This window comes from Culex quinquefasciatus, chromosome 2 (genome assembly GCF_015732765.1).
Source record: "Culex quinquefasciatus strain JHB chromosome 2, VPISU_Cqui_1.0_pri_paternal, whole genome shotgun sequence".
NCBI classification, from domain to species: Eukaryota; Metazoa; Arthropoda; class Insecta; order Diptera; family Culicidae; genus Culex; species Culex quinquefasciatus.
In genome coordinates, this window is record NC_051862.1 from 14,961,380 (window position 1) to 14,978,719 (window position 17,340).

The 17,340-nt window shown below is 35.3% G+C and overlaps 1 protein-coding gene across 2 annotated transcripts in view; it reads right to left on the reverse strand.

Annotated features, from left to right (window-relative positions):
• The window catches only part of LOC6049834, a 207,920-nt gene that overhangs the window by 142,702 nt on the left and 47,878 nt on the right, over positions 1 to 17,340 (reverse strand). For both annotated transcript variants that reach the window (XM_038258165.1, XM_038258164.1), the window contains exon 2: positions 15,963 to 17,195. In XM_038258165.1, coding sequence (XP_038114093.1) covers positions 15,963 to 16,161 — 199 coding nt within the window. In that variant the 5' untranslated portion in view covers positions 16,162 to 17,195. The remainder of the gene's footprint in view (positions 1 to 15,962; positions 17,196 to 17,340) is intronic.

A 17,340-nucleotide genomic window follows, 5' to 3' on the forward strand; every position in this document is an offset into this window, starting at 1 on the left:
ATCAGGGACAAAAGCTACCCCTTAGGACAAAGTTTCACGCAAATCGAAGAGGGGTCGGGGCAACTTTTTCCGATTTCGTGTGAGTTGGTAGAGAATTACCCATAAGGAATTAATATTTTCAAAAAAAAAAAACAAGCAAAGAACGAAAAAATTTATCGAAAAAAAACTTTTCTATTGTAAGTTTGATTATTTTACTTTAGAAAGCCATGTATGGAATTTTTAAAGAATTTTTTTAAATTCATATTTTTTTTATATTTAGTGGTCCTACTTCAAAAAACATTGTTTGAGTTTTTTGTTAATACATTTTCAATATTTTTTTAAATTTTAGAATTGTTTTAGGGCACATCTATTTTACAAAAACAAAAAAAAAACTTTCTTAATCCACCATTAGGTGGTTAATGCCTTCCTCACATTTATAATGTAATATAATTCCGATATGTATACCTGAAGGTGGGTCTAGGATGTCGAATTAAAAATTTCATTTCAAACCTTTCCTCCGAAAGTGATGAAGTCAAAAAGTTTCTTACTTTTCATTTGCTCAATTGCAGCTTTTTTTAGTCTCCTAAAAGATATCAAGTATAAGGATAATAATTAAAATTGGTTTTCAGGAAAATCACTTCTTTTAAAACAATAATTTAAAAAAACTGTCATTTTTTATAATGTAACTTTTGTAACACTTACAAAGTAAAGTTCTAACTTTGCTGAAGGCACCAATTGGTTCAAGAAGTCCTTTTCCAGAATAATAATTTTCGAATATTCACATGCCATGCTGCAAACAAATTGTAGACTTGCATGGATGAACCAATGATACAATATGCCTAAAAGTTTCTAAGAATATTAAAATTAAATTAAATGAAACGCCATTTTCGTAGAGAACTGCTCAACGACATTTGAACAAAGATTTTTGGTAAGTTTTACAAAAAAAAAATAATTCTTATGGATATCAAAAAAATAAATTTAGTTTTCGGTTCACTTTTTTTCAGTGTCACCAACCTCCGTAACAGAAAAAAAATTCTACCACTCCAACAACGCTCTCCGCAACACACTTGAGCGCTCTGGAGAAAATTCACCTTTTGTCCTCGTGAGCGCCTTCCCTTTCAATTCCGAATCCGGTATGTAAGTGTGCGCTGTAATTGCTTTACTGTTGAGTTGTCAAAACAAGTTTAATTCGAATAAAATGGAAATTTATACAAAAAAAGAAAGAACACTCACACCATCACACAATTTTGGGGGAAAACAATCGAGAAAAAGCCGGCCCTTTTCATGTTACTTTTGTGTTATTTTACTTCTGCTGCTAAATCTCCCAGCCTGGTAACCTGTTGGCCTCCAACGTTTGAATGCCAACTGCCACTTCTAGGAAGATATCAAAGATGAACACTTTCCTGTGTGTATCCAAATTGTTTCCGCTTTTACAGATTTTTTATGATGCTGCAGCTACTGTTGTTTGTTGCATACTTCCAGGAAGCTTTCCTTTGTTCTTCTCCGGAGCGGAGAATCTTCGTCGGACACAAATTTAAACATGACCCCCGTCCTCCAAACCGACAGTCCTAATGATAGAGCATTTCCTGTGGCATCATCTTCTTGTGGGGGGGTGCTTTGCCAGAAGAGTAAAATCTTCCGAAACAGTATCATTAGGAGATGGTTGCTGCAAAACGCATCCTTCTCTCGTAGGAGGTCGTTATGGGGACGTCCACTTCTGAAACAACAACAACAGCAACTACAACAAGTTGTCCAGTTAGCTGACCAAAGTACCAAACTAACCACTAAGGCCATGCCGGGCTACTGGGAGAAAGATTGGCCACATGGGGTCCCTTTCCCCCTCGGACGAGATGTCCTGATGATGCAACAGAACGACGGTTCCTCTCGGACGGTGCAGATTCTAGAACAAGAACCTCTTCCACACACTGACTTGGCCCGGAGTTGGGAAACATTCGGATTAATGTTTTTCTTGTGTTTCGTGTGCTTATCGGGCACAGCTGGTAAATTTCACATGTGGAACTACTTCGTCCCAACAATCCGGAAAGTTGTTAGTGTTTAGGTTAGGTGAGGTCAGGTTCGGACGTTCGATGTAATTGAAGGGGAGGGGCTCTTTAAGGGGGCGTTGGAGTTGTGACCACTGACCACTCGAAGAAGCTCGAAGGGGGCTGACTTTTGCATGCATGCAGAAACTGGGTTATCGGAACTTTTCAAGCGTGCCTGGATTGAACGAGCCCGGAACTTTGGCAAGTGCTTACTTGCACCGAATTGAGTGATCTTCGATTAATTTGATAACACTTGCTGGGGTTGGCATACTTGGTTCAAAATAAATAGTTATTGAAGATATCCATCACAAACTATCCTAAAACAAGATCCATCTAAACAAGATAAAGTTTAGAATTTACAAGATGTTGTTCATTCCCGAGCAGACGGAAATAACTTGGGAATAACATTTTTTGATATTTGAAAATACTAGGCCAATAACATTTTATGTTATTTATAACAAAATTTGTTATTCGTCGTTATGATTTTTTTGTTATTGAATTGTTATTGTAATAACAGACTTATAACATTTTTAGTTATTCTTCGAACAAATCTTTGTTATTATTTTTTGTTATTTTAACAACTAATCCGATCATCCCAATAACAGTTGGAGTTATTCTTCCATAACAAAAAATGTTATTCCAAAGTTGTTTTGGCTTTCAACCAATGTCAGACCAATAACAAATTTTGTTATGATAACATAAACTGTTATTAAACCTTTATGCAAAAATTTACTTTTCAGGAAGATTCCATAACGCTTTCTGTTATTTTAACAGAATTTGTTGTTGAAATGGCATGAATTTTGTTATTACCGTCTGCCCGGGTTAAGGCGATGGAAATCTTATACTAGTGGTCTCCCAAATTGTTCGGTTTATGTTGAGCTATTACTAGAATCATCAATCACTTTTATTGAGATGATAGTCAGAAGCAAAAAAAGGTAATGTTTCTTAAATTATCAATATCACACTAAAAACTGTATCTGTCTAGTCTACATATTTTTCAAGTAAAATCTACTACACATATCATTGTAGTTCCTAGATTTTACCAATATCGTGTTAAGAAAAATTGTTGAAATACTGTACATTTTTTCTAATACTTTATTCATGTTTGATTTATGTTCCGACTTTAAGAAAAGAAAATCTGAACGAATCTACATTTCTCGAGTTTTTTTTTAAAAGGTCCTATAAACAAAATTTCCAATTTTTGCTTTTTGGGTGTTTTTGAATACCCCTGACTCAAGGCGGTTTCATAAACACCCAAAAAGCAAAAATTGGAAATTTTGTTTATAGGACCTTTTCAAAAAAAACTCGAGATTTTATCTCCCTTTGACGATTTGTAAGAAAGAATTGGCTCGATCCACTGCCTTTTGGGTCGGTATTTTTTTAGGTCCCCTATGGCAGCCATTCTCAACCTTCTAGGCTGGTACCCCCTACCGTGTAAATCAAGTAGGCTCGGTACTCCCGTTGAGAATCGCTGCCCTATGGGATTCTTTTTTAAATCAACGTAAAACTAACATCAAATCGAAAACAGTAAGTTATTAAAAAAAATAAGACGTGTAAATTCTGAAGTATACCAAAATCAAATTAAGACAAAAGTGATTTTTGATATTTTACAAAATATCTATTTGTCAATAAATCATAAGTTGCCAAAAATAAATCTTTTTTTTTTCAAAAAAATATTTTTATTAGGTCCTTTTCGGTACTGGGACCTGGTTAGGACCGAGTCGGCTTTTGTAATTACATTTGACTTAATAATTACAGAGGATCTTGTGTGTAAATGTTAGTGGGAGGGGAGCCGATTACCCACGGCCTACTCGGGGACCTAAGTTGCCAAAAATAAATCTTCCATCATAAAAAACATGTTTAAAAATTTAAAAAAACATATCTTAAACGATATTTTTGGTTTTAAAATGAATAAGTTCATAAGAAAAAAATTTGTCTTTTGAGAGCTTAGTTTTGAGAATTTGCATGTAGAAACCAAATTATGTAAAATTCCTGTTTCCAAAGGAATCCATGGACATAGTTTCATGACAGTTTGTGGTTTTATCATGAGTAAAATACAAAAATCACTCGAAAATTGCGTCAATTACTCTATAAGAAAAAGAAAAGGTCCAACTTCTAAATCTTAAGCTAAAAACTAGAAATAATCTTTGTGAAATTTTATAACCATGAAATCGCCTGAAACATATTTTTGCATATTGAGTTTATTAATAGCTCGGCAACTTTTTATATTATTTTTAAACTATTTTGAATTATTTATGATAGTTTAATGAAAACTTTCGACATTTCGGAAAATGGGATTTTCTGATCGATTTGGAATCTTCAGAAAAGTTGTACGATACAATCAAAACTATTCAGAAAAAAATGAGAACGCAAAACATTCATTACTTCACTTATCATCAAAGTGATTTTGACCTTTTTCGATTTGAGCAATTTTTGACCAAGGCTCATTTTTCAAATTTAAATTTTTGTATTTTTAAATCTAGCTTTAAATTTTTAGGTACCTTTCGTATGCCAAAAGGATAATTTTGCATATCATTTTCCATACAAGTTCAAATACAATAAAAAATCGAAAAGGTGTCAAATTTTAATATTACGCCCTTTTAAAATGTCACGCTTGATTCCAAAATTTTCAAAATATTTTTTTCGAAGTGAGAAAAAATATAAAAGTTCAAATAACAAGCCATAGTCCCAACAATTCAATAAAAAAAAAGTGTTTTAAAATGCATTTTACACTAGTTCAGTTGTTTTGCAATCATTAGTTTTCAAAAATTGAAAGATTTAACTGTAACAAAAATTTTTGCGAAAAAAATCTTTTTGCGATCCATCGAAAATTTTCATAAATTCAAAAGATTTTTGAATAACCTCAAATATGCCAAAAATTATTCTAAACGCACTTTAATTTTCATTGACATTTTGAAGTTCTTTGAAAAAATATTTTTTTGCCCCCTGATTTTTCAGACCAACTTTGAAGGGAAGGGGGATGACAAAAACTTTAAATGAAATTTGTACCAGCTTAATTTTTTTTGATAATCAGTTTTTACGCTACAAAAAAGTTTAAAAATTATACCTGTATATTTTTCTGTGTAGTTCTCATCCATACCTACAACTTTACCGAAGACACCAAATCGATCAAAAAATTAGTTCAAATGGTACAGATTTTTTAATTTTCACATACGGAAGGAACGGAACTATGTTTTCATACAACAAATAATTCAGAAAAATCGTTCAGAACTCGCGATTTGCAGTTTACGGAAAAACGGTCTGTTTACATAAAAAATATTGTATTTTGTTGTAAAACCTTGAAAATGCGTTCAAATTACCCCGTATTTCACATTAACTCATAGTTAGGAGTCCTACCAATGATGTTCTATGTTCATATTGGTCCACGTAGTCGTCAATTTTCATAGCCAGCATGTTAAAGTTGGAAAAATGTTTTTTTTTGCCAGAATTTTTTGGCGCCAAAACCAATACCATCATCATTTTGCTTTTTTAACAATTAGTTTTCGTCACTTCAGTGCCAAGATACAGCCATTTAAGTAAAATAAAAATGGCGAATTTTCAAAATTCCCTATGAAAACTCAATTTTAACACTTACACCAATGTTTCAGCTACTGCTAGCATTTTCTATGTTTCCAAACCATTTGCATTGTTTTATAACAGCAATTTACAAGTAAAATATTTAGTTTTCATTGATTTGAATATGTGACGTATGCGCCATGACGAAGAAATGTATTTGAAATTAACCGCCTTTAGTACAACAAAATCCCTTTTTTTCAAAATTTTGTTGAAAATTGCTTTTTTTTATTTGAAAATGAACGTATTCATTAATGAAAGTAAATTTTTTTCATTATAAAGCAATTTTCATCAAAATCTTGAGAAAAAAAGTGATTTTGTTGAGTTTTTTTGAGTTATGTAAAGTTAGTCTGAGAATAAGCGAATGAGTTCAAACTGTCAAAATGCTTATCTGCATTTTTCTCGTGATGCTCTAGAAATAAACGCTTCTCTTTGTAATTTTAGTGAATAACTTTGCCTCATATTATTTTTTCTAAAAACCTTTTGATGACATGCGTTGACTAATATCGTTCACGCACATGAAACCACACGAACCATCAGTCAACATTTGTCGCTGGCTACGCTACTTCCTGGCCAACAACCCACCGGAACGATTTGGTCCTTCCAAAAAACTGCCACTACACTACCATTAGTGGAGGAGGGGGGAGCTCGGGGGTCGACACATTGTGAAAATGATTGATTTTGGGCGTTAATTTGCTTTAATGGGTCCATTGATTTGTTGGCTGCTGGCAAACAATATTTTCGTGGGGGGGGGGGGGAGGGGGGAACACATTAATTAATGAGTGTTTGGTTGGTTGGTTGGTTGGGGAAGTGTGAACAAACATTTCTTTGAAGTGGCTTTCTATGTTTGGAATTAGGTCAAACGATTTAAGCTCTTTGATTGCGGTGTGGTTTTTGTTTGGAAGTCACGTACGGGGTGATGTGTGATTATTTTAATATTTGTTGTCCAGACAATGAAAACGTTGGGTTGGCAAGACAGTATCGGGTATTGATTCTTTCCGTACAAGAAGGAAGCACCTTGTTCGAAAATCTCTGGAAAAGGAAGGAAGCATTTCCCGGTGGACCAACCGGTGGCAAACCCGGACACAAACGGTAACCGCTATTATCTAATTTATATGCAAATGAATGGCTTAGACCGAGATTATAAGAAATCCTTGATGATCTTTCGTGTACGTGTGCATACACACTTGGTTCTTGGTTCCACCTGGCGGTCCGTGTCTGAAATGGACTTGGACACATTCCACTTCTTCGTCGTCCAACTAAATGGTAAAACGACGTCACATTCATGAAGACGAAACGATTTCCGCAAAATTCCGTCGTCCGTGCTGGAGCCTCTGATTCGAAATTCAGAACGCAAACAGACTTGTACTGGATGGTGTGTCCTGCCAGTCGTCGGCGTGTGTTCTCCAAAGGGACACTCCCCCCAGGGTTGGTCTGGTGTGGCAAACCGGAGACCGGCTGTCGGAGTCCCGTTTGGAAGTCCATTTCAGGCCTGGGATTGGATAGCCCGGTGCATAAATTTGTCAAGGTAGAACAAAGATACCTGGCTTCAGCTGTTTGCTGCTGGAGGTTTTTGGAAGAGAACGAGTGCACCACGTGGTGGTTCAGTTTTTTTAGGAAGGAAGACTACAAGACGCGTAGTGGTTGAGGGGATCTTCCACTAAAGAATGGAATTAAACTTGTTCTATGCAAAACAATTCCAAATGGGACATGTGTGGGTAAAATGATGTCATGATTTTCATTTTTAATTTAAGAGTGACATTCAATTTGCTAGTAACATTCCAACTCGACAACTTTTCAAGTTTAACAATAAAATATTTGATGCGGCAAAATCAAACTACATTCGTCGAATCACGCAATGAAGATACTTCTGCGCAATAATTATTTTATTGCTACTTCGTGAAGATAATCACATCGGAGGTTCGTCCATGTCGACCTTATCGCCGCCCCATAAAAACTCGTAATATTGTCATCCTTAATTGATGCCCAAATACAGCCCCAACTACACAACTACCACAACAGGTAGAACAAAGCGAATCGACCTCCAAGAGAACACCAATCACAAGCCCAAATTTCGGCGGCTTGGCCCCCCACCTGTAGACTTGGAGGGGGGGGGGGCAGCCACGAACCCCTCCCCCTTCCGCAGTATGCTTTATTGGCATGCGACATGAAAGCCCATTTCCTAAAATGGTGGTGTAACTGTAATAATATTAATAGCAAATCACGGCTCGGTATGGCATGCGGGAACCGTTTTCGGAGTTATGAGCTGGGTTCGAGGGGAAGTTGGATTCTTCGATGATTTTGTAAGACTTCAAAACAAATTTGAAAGGTGCTGTTAAAAATTTTCAAACCAAAAAATTTAAAAAAAGAAAATTTCGCCAAAATTAACCACCCTCCCCTACAAAGAGTCCCCCAACGAAGCCACCGAAAAGTCTTGAAAAAGGACCTTAAATCAAGGTGTGGGGAGGTCGTTAGGGGGTGCAGGTCGACAGCAACGATGATGATGATGGAAGGGTGAATAAATACTACCGGGCGGCGTGCAGACATCACATTGCCAGAGTGACGAAATGTGGGGGCCCCCGGAAAATGTTCGGTTGTTAGCCGGGTTGTACTCCAGGGTAGCGCTCACTTCTCGTGTGGGGAGGAGGATTGTTTATGCTTGTTTTACGTTTAAAAATTAGCAGCGATTTTTTGGGCTGTGCCGGACGAAATTATGTGGACCAAGGTTGTTAATCGATAAAATTATCGTCGATAATATTATCGTCTGACGATAACGATAATGGTAATCGTTATCGTCGAGATCTATTGTTATCGTTATTTCGATAATTCTATCGGCGATAATCGATGATAACGAACGATAACTAATTTGAAATATCTTTCTAAAATCGATTAATTCAACCACATCATGTTAAATTTTCAATGCTTTCACCTAGAATATAATATTTGAAAATGTAGTAAGCTTCGAAGTATAAATAAGTACTCAAAATTCTTCACAAAATACCGTATTTTTCCGAAAATATACAAATTTTCAACATTTGCAATATGGGTATCAAACGAAGCAAAATTTTGTATGCTTTTTTCAATTCATTACAGTTTTTTTTTAAATACTAAAATTTTCACAAATTACCGCAGTTTTTCTAAAATACTAAAATTTTAAAAAGTTGCAATATGGGTATCAAATGAATTGAAATTTCGTATACTTTTTCAATTTATTTAAGTTTTTATTTTTAAAAATACTAAAATTTTCAAAACTTACCGTATTTTTTCGAAAATATTCAAATTTTCAAAATTTGCAATAGGGGTATCAAATGAATTGATATTTTGTATGCTTTTTTCAATTTGAAAGAGTTTTTTTTTTGAAAATACTAAAATTTTCAAAAATTACCGTATTTTTTTCAAAAATACTCAAATTTTAAAAATTTGAAAATATTCAAATTTTAAAAATATGCAATAGGGGTATCAATATCAAGCGAATGAAATTTTGTATGCTTTTTCAATTTATAAGAGTTTTTTAATACTAAAATTTTCAAAAATTACCGTATTCCTTAGAAAATAGTTAAATTTTGAAAATATGCAATATGAGCAAAGAGAAGGGAAAAAACGAATTGAAATTTTGCATGCTCCATACATACATTCATATTGTGTATGCTTCATATCATACAAGATATTGCGTTGTTTGATACCTATTACATATTTAAACAAATTGAATATTTCAGAATAATACGGTATGTTGTAAAAATTTAGGTATTTTACAAAAAATACTAAATACTCAAAAAAAAATTAATTTGAGTCAATTCGAAAAATACGGTATTTTGAGATTTTTTTTGAATTAAAAAAAAACTCTATTAATGTAAAAAACCAAACCAAACTTCGCTTCGTTTGATAAAAATTGCACATTTTGAAAATTTGAGTCATTTCGAAAAAAAACGGCAATTTGTGAAAATTTCAGTATTTTCCAAAAAAAAACTGTAAGAAAATTGAAAACCATACAAAATTTCGCTTCGTTTGATACCCTGATTGCATATTTTGAAGATTTTAGTAAATACGGTAATTTTTCAAAATTTTAGTATTTTCCAAAAAAACTCTATTAATGTGAAAAGCAAACCAAATTTTGCTTCGTTTGATACCCATATTGCATATTTTAAAAATTTAAGTATTTTCGATAAAATACGGTAATTTGGGAAAATTTTAGTATTTTCAAAAAAAAACTAATAAAGTTATTCACTTCACATAAAAATTGTTGCTTCATTTGATACCCATATTGCAAATTATGAAAATTAGAGTACTTTCGAAAAATAAACGGTATTTTGTGAACAATTTTGAGTAATTATTTTGCATTGAAACTTACTTGATTTTCAAAAAATATGTTCTTAGTGAAAGCATTGAAAGTTTAAGGAGTTACATACATGTAGAAAATCACAAAATTTCATATTACAGAAAATTTAGTATATCCATCAAAAAAATGATTATCAATCACTCCTGAAAGTTTCATGAAGATATTTCATGATTTAGCTGAGTAAGAGAAGATTTAAGTTCAAAATTTTGCCATGCGCAAAATGGACTGTCATACTTTGTGAGCGCTTTTCCGTAAACACTGAGTTGATTTACGGGCGCCACGATATCTCGAGATGGGATGGACAAAATTGGCTGAAATTTGAGGTGAAGATTCTCAAGACATATCCCGTGTGCATGACGAATCCCGATTTTCAAATTTAGCTTTTAAAAAATTACAAAAATCAAAAACTGACGATTTTTTGTATGAAAAACATATTTTTTTTAATAAACTTTATGAAAATCGGCCTTCGTCATGCACACGGGACCGGTTTAACGGGTCTTCACCAACACTTTGAGCCGATTTGGTCAAAGCAGTGTTGAGATATCGTGGCACCCGATTTTTTTAAACTGTTAACTTCAAATAGCTATATCTCGGCAATGATACAATCAAATGTTTTCAAAATTTGTTTTGTTAATAGATGAAAATGTATTTTTAATGCCCTAAAAACAGATTTAAAAAAAGATTAAGTGTGTGCTCATATCAACGTCAGACATTTTTGTCGATTTACATGTATGTAACCCCTTAACATGATATGGTTGAATCTTGGCGATCTTGAAAAAAATAAGCATTATTTAAACATATGTTTGATCATACAATTAGTCAAAAGTTGGAAATAATGTTCACATTTAACTGATATCGAAAGATTTTTGAACGACAGTGTGACACGCAATACTTTTGGCAAGCAACCTGACATTAGACAGAGTCCCTCAAGTTTCCATTTTGGGATTATAAAAGGGTGAATTTTCACAACAACAAAAGTTGGACAACAAAGCGTACTTTCATAATCAATTTCATAGCTAGTTATCCCAATGCTTTTTTAAACAATAAAAATATTCTTTGTGTTGCTTCCGACCCATAATAATTGAAATTTAACTCTTTAAGCACAAATACCAATCGATTCACACCCCCCGCCTCCTCCCTCACAAATTTCCCATTGTTGATAATTGTTGTAAACTTTTCCCCTTGCCTCTCGAGTTTGGAATTGTGCACCAGACAGATATTCAATTATAACTTTTTCCACAGTCAGTGCTGTCTCGCTCTCGAGTGCGGTGCCCTGAGGAGGTTTTAAGGGGGAGAAAAGTTTGGCCGCGCACGGAACAAGTCCCAAACTGCAATTCTCCGGTGACAGAGCCCTAATGAGATGTTTGGCAGCCAAATTGCATTGCAATTCATTGTGAAGTTATGATTTGGAGTGTTTACTTTATTCAAGCGATAAAAAATACAATATAAATACTTATTCTTATAAAAATTTTAGCATGCCAAGCGAGTAATGCTGTGAGTCAGTTGGCACAAAATCAACGATCATAAAACTTCCCATTGAGCACATTTCTCCGCAATGGAAAAAGCCCACAGAGCAAACGCAAATTTTGGGTTCCACCACCAAGCTCAGAGAAGCCTTCCCCCCCGAATACCTTCGTGGAAATCGTAATCAACCGGAACGGTTTGTTAGTTTATCAAATAACAACGTGTAGCGAGTACGAAATAGGCTCTAATTAAATCCGAAGCTACAATTACCCCTTTCATCGATACCCGGACCCTGGCGTTCGGTCGTCCCCTCCGGCGGCGGCGGCCTTCTGGGTGCTGGGTATATATTTCACCCTGGGTTTCTTTCACACAACGCTCTGCCACGGCTGAAAGTCTTTCCTTTCAGACGTATAGAAATCCCAAAAGAGTGCAGGGTAAAAACTATAATAGAAAACTCCGGGTCTTCGAGCGGCTTGGGCACACTGCGTACTCATCTAAGGTAACGGAAGCAAACATCAACCTAAAATCCTGCTTCAACAAGATCAGTTTTGGACCAAGATTCGAGCCACACACCCTATAGGAAAATCTTTTTCAAAAAGGAACAACCACCCAGCACAGAAGAGAGGGTTCTAAGTTGGGGTTCATTCGAGCAGAAAAGCCGCAGGCAAGCAGCAGAGGGAAACGAAAGAAAAACTGGTAATAAATTCCGAAATTATTGCAAATCCTTTTGGCGGCAAAAGGCGAACCCATTTCTCCTGCGAAGCAAACATGGGGTGAGGAGAATCTACTTGGTCAAAATAGAGTTGCTGGTGGGCAAATATTGGAAAAATTGATAGTTTTGGGAATTGGAAAATCAATTTTGAAGCGATCATTTTAAATTAGAGTAATTCTCTACGTTTTTGCAAATCGACCTTTCGTTGTATTTTGTAGTTGAATGAAACTTTGTCCATGCCAAGCGATTCAATTTTGTATGGGAATTTGTATGGGAAAAATAAGTATAACGTGTAAAAATGTATTTTGTTCGAAAATCCCGTTTTAGACCAGTTTGAGGACGCTGTACCACCATACTCTCTTCGGAAAAGTTGTAGAGCACCTTTTTTAGCAACCGAATATGAGTTCGGTTTTTATATAACGTGAAACGTGGATTTGTTAAATATCAAAAGCCAAAAATAAGGTTTTTTATACAAAATTGAATCGCTGAGAAGGTATTTTAGGACTTTAAAAAACGTTAATGGAAAAAAATATTGATTTATAATCATATATTTTCGAGATTTTTGTAAATGTTTTAAGGACTAAAAAAAGCATCTTTTGCGTAAGAGTTTGCAATGGTGCAAAATCTGATAACTGAGACACACATTTTTGAAAAAGAATTGTTTTTTAAAGTCTCTTCCCTACCCTACCCTTTATAATTTGTCCAATAAATCGAAGAGCAAAAAAATAATTGTTGACCAAAATTATCATTTTCATCCTAAAAAAAATGATATTTTTTATGAATTACGAGCATACCAGGATTTTTTTTAAATCATTGTATGATGTACGGTACTGGTGTGGATACTGGTGTACTGGTTTGTTTCTATACCTAGTTTACACCGGTACTAGCAAACAACGTTCAAAATGGTCAAAATAATCATTTTTTCAATACACTTTTTGTTAAATTCTGATAATTTGTTAAGTATAAATCCAAACCCCTTTTGTTCATACTTATTTTTGCTGTTATTTTCGCTCTACATCATTAAGCAATGATACACAAAAAACATAGCAATTTTACGTAATTCTTTATCAATACAAGTCTCTAAACAATTTTGGGTCATACAAATGGCCTCATACAAGTTGGTATGTCAAAATATGTATGAAGTTCTGTATCTTGAGAAGAAATTTTCTTATCGATTTGGTGTCTTTAGCAAAGCTGTTGGTTATGATTAGAACTTTTTGGAAAAAATAAGAACAAGGAAAAGAAGGATTTTTTATTTAACATTTTTTTACTATAAGTTAAATTCCCCAAAACATGTTTTTTATAAATTTTCGAAATTTTGTATATGTTTTAAAAGACCAAAACATACATCTTGTGAGCCATATTCACAGAAAAAATGATGGTAATATTAATCAGGGAATGGTAACTGATTTTGTGTCAAAAAAAATGTGTGATACTACATCAGAGATTGGTAAATTTTCATCAGTTTCTGATGAATTTTCATCAGTTTCACATTTTTAACACATTTTTTTAGGTAAAATTACTCAAAAATGATGCCAACCGACCAAAATTTCAACTTCCATTTTTTTTTGCATCATCACGCAGGTGCAAGATTTTAGGAGATTTGAATTTATGAAAAAAAAATCATGTTTTTTGGAAAATATCGAAAATCTCGACCACAAAAATGTTATAAATCGTTTTTTGAATCGAAACAAATTTGCAATCGAAAAGTGCTTTGCTTTTTTTATAAATGTTACGTTTTTGAGTTATAGCTACACAGAAAAAAGTAGAATTTTGGAAAGTTGAAAATTTGAAAAAAGTCTTAAAAAACCTCAAAATTGTTCGAAAATATCAAATTTCTGAAAACATTTCTGATTCATTTCAAACAACCATGCGGGGCAATATGCGCCACAACATTGGGGCAAAATGCACCACAACATGTGGCAAAATGCACCGGGTAAAAGCAGTTTGCACTAGTCACCACTAGATGACACCGCTGTTTTTACAAAGGAGCTTCACAGCGGTGCATTTGCCCCGACCACGCCTTTTGCAGAAACTTTAATTAAAAATGTATTTTTTGATGTTTTTGGACTCATCTATCTACAGAATAATGAAGATTATGGCAAAAACTATATACCTCAACACATACAATAGTAATAAATGATTTTTATATTGTCCAAAAATCATAATGAAGGTTCAATGAAAATTAGATGAAAACACAACATTTTAAAGTTCTGCAAATAAATTGAGCTGTTTCTATACTGCGATGTTCAAATTTTTCCAACATGGTTTAGCAATGTTAAGCTTCCAATTTCTATGATTTTTTCCCCGGAAAATTCTTCCAAATACCGAGAAAAGCAGGGGGTGCATTTTGCCCCGGGGGTGCATATTACCCCCTCTCCCCTACCTCTTTTTTGAGTAATTTTACCAAAAAATGTGTATAAATCTGAACCTTTCTTTTACATAAAAACTGTCACCATTCCTTGTTGAATATTACCATCATTTTTTTCTGTATACTTTCATTCAAGTATCGAAAACCGGGAAAAAAATATTAAAAATAATTTGATGGTGTAGAATCTAATTTGCAGTCGAAAAGTACTTTAAAAATTTGTTGATAAAATTTACGGTTTTCTAGTTATACCTCCTTTTACCTTTTAGGTATACATTTTCGATTTCTTTTCATTTTTTTTTTCATTTGAAAAATACTTTTTTAAAGAAAAGTTCCCCTGAAAAAAAAATTGAAAAGCTGAGAAAATGTTCTAAAAAATGTCTCACTGACACTTTGAAAATCGGGCAAATGGTTTCTGAGATACAGCCTCATAAAGAATTCGAATCTACGAAAATTAGTTTTTCTAAGTGTCACCTAATGAGCCAGTAATTTTTCAACTGAAGATATCTCGAAAAACCTTGGTCAGATTTTAAAAGTGAAGAAATGAAACTTGTGAAATTTTCTGATCTTAGCAAACAAAATTTGAAATTTCAAAATCAAGCCTGTCTTTGGAAAAAGTTTACAAGTAGATAATCTGCCATATTTCATGGTTTAGACCAAATTATTTAGACCATTAAAAATAATTTAAATCATTGAAAAAAATCGCTGCTGTCTAGATTCTGCCAAAGAATACAGAGTACTAAAAAGTAGGTACTTAAAATTAAAAACAGGAGCAAGATAGCACCATACCTTCTATGAAAAAAAAAATCAAATCAAATTATTCGCTCTACAGCATTGCCTTGGCGTTCTCGATTGCGAGATTCCTACTCGAAACTAGGTGTCCGAAGTTGTTGAGGCAATTGCAAACCTCTTTTTACACCTGAGCTTCCATCCACCCCGGGATTCGAACTGATGACCTTTGGATTGTTAGTCCAACTGCCTACCAGCGACTCCACCGAGGCAGGACCCAGGGAGACGACTCCTACACCTGGACTGAGCTAACGACCTAACCTTTAGGCTAGTCCGGGGCCAACATTTACTTCCCGTCCGACGGAAGGCATGATCAGACAAATCTCGTCTCGAAAAATGCCACCGGGACCGTCTGGGATCGAACCCAGGCCGACTGGGTGAGAGGCAATCACGCTTACCCCTACACCACGGTCCCGGATTCTATGAATGGTTTTCAAATTTGATTTATAAAAAACTTGACGGATGAACTTTTTTTGGAAAAAAAACCTCGAGGGTATAAGCTGTGTTCTCTGTGTCCGTAAATGGTATTACTACTCTCTCGGATCGAGGCCATTATTTTCTCAGACGAGCGCTTCCTAGTTTTGGGTGTAACAACCCACAGGATGATTTGTTTTCTTTGTAAATTTTAATGTCATCAATCTAATAACATAAATCAAACAAATAAAATAACTCATGTTCAAAACTACTAATTTTACTCACAGGCTTTGGTCTTCTCAGCGTGCACGCTCGGTGGCAGTCCGGTGGCCAGCAGCATCAGCAACGTCACCGCCGACGCCACCATCAGCGCCTGCATCCCCCTCGTCCGCGTCGTTCTCGTCCTCCGCCGGGGCCACTCCCCGTTCTCGGTGGCATCCGACACCTCTAGTGGCCTCCCGGGGCCACACGAGGTGGGTGCCATGGTTCTGATCGAGTTGTTTTATTTGTTACACACACATACGACACCGGTTCATTAAAATTCGACTTTTTTTTTGTTTGGATTTGATTTGACACGTGGGTTTAGTTAACTGATTTTGTTCTTGGCTCCATGCGACGCAATTTTCCCCGGAATTGACTTTGGAATTGAAAGTTTTCGGCTTTTTGTTTCGATAACTGCTGCTACGGCTGCTGTGTGTGTTTTCACAATTTGGCAAACGTCGAAAAGAGCGCGTTTTCAATCACGTTGCGCTTCATCGCGCAAATTCAAAATAAATAGAATGGAAAATTGAAATTTTCCGAACTTTTTTCTTCCACAAACTGTGAGTGTACCATACGTCGACATTTACGATTGCGATGGATTCGATTTAATGCAAGTTTAAAATTCGATTTCCCCAACAACCCCGTGGTGCTCTCGACGGGGAGAGGAAAAACGATTTTCCACGGAAAACAATTGTGGCAAACAGAACACCGACCACTCCAAACTGTAATGGTCCACCACACTGCAAGTAGCCACTATTTTTCGCTGTTTTTTCTGTGTTTTATTTTTTCACGAACAATTTGATATGTTTTCATTCATTCACTAGCGGCTGCTGTTGTGCGCCGAGTGGGTGTGTAATTGTGGGAGGCATCAGTTCCAGGACCAGAACAACCCACTCCGTCGCTCTCTCCTGTCGAGGGTGCTCGTTACTACGTGTGTTTATTATTTGACCAACACTCTATTTTCCGGGTGGGGGTGGGATGGTGGGCGGTTGCTCCACTTCAAGCCACGTGACCATAACTCCTTTTTTCTGCACACCCTCCCTTTGGGTATCACCGCGCCGCGATCAGCTGCTATAATTTATGGCGCCCTGCGATAATTCTTCGTGCCAAGTTGGGGGACCAGCGAGAGCGCAGAAAAAAACAATTGTCATTAATTTTCCCGCGCCACGCCGCAGAATTTAATGGCAATTTTATCGCCAACGAGGAGCAGCGCCACGCTCATTGATACTGCCGGAAACAGTCAGCCAGTGGAGGGTCCTGGAAAATGCAAAACAAAAGGGATAGATGTTAGTTGTTGTGTGAGTGGGGGTGGGTTTGTTTGAAATTTTAAAATTTTGGGTTAAAAGGCACTTGTCATTAATTTGAATCACAATTGCTGTTTAATTTATTCGTGATTTAACGT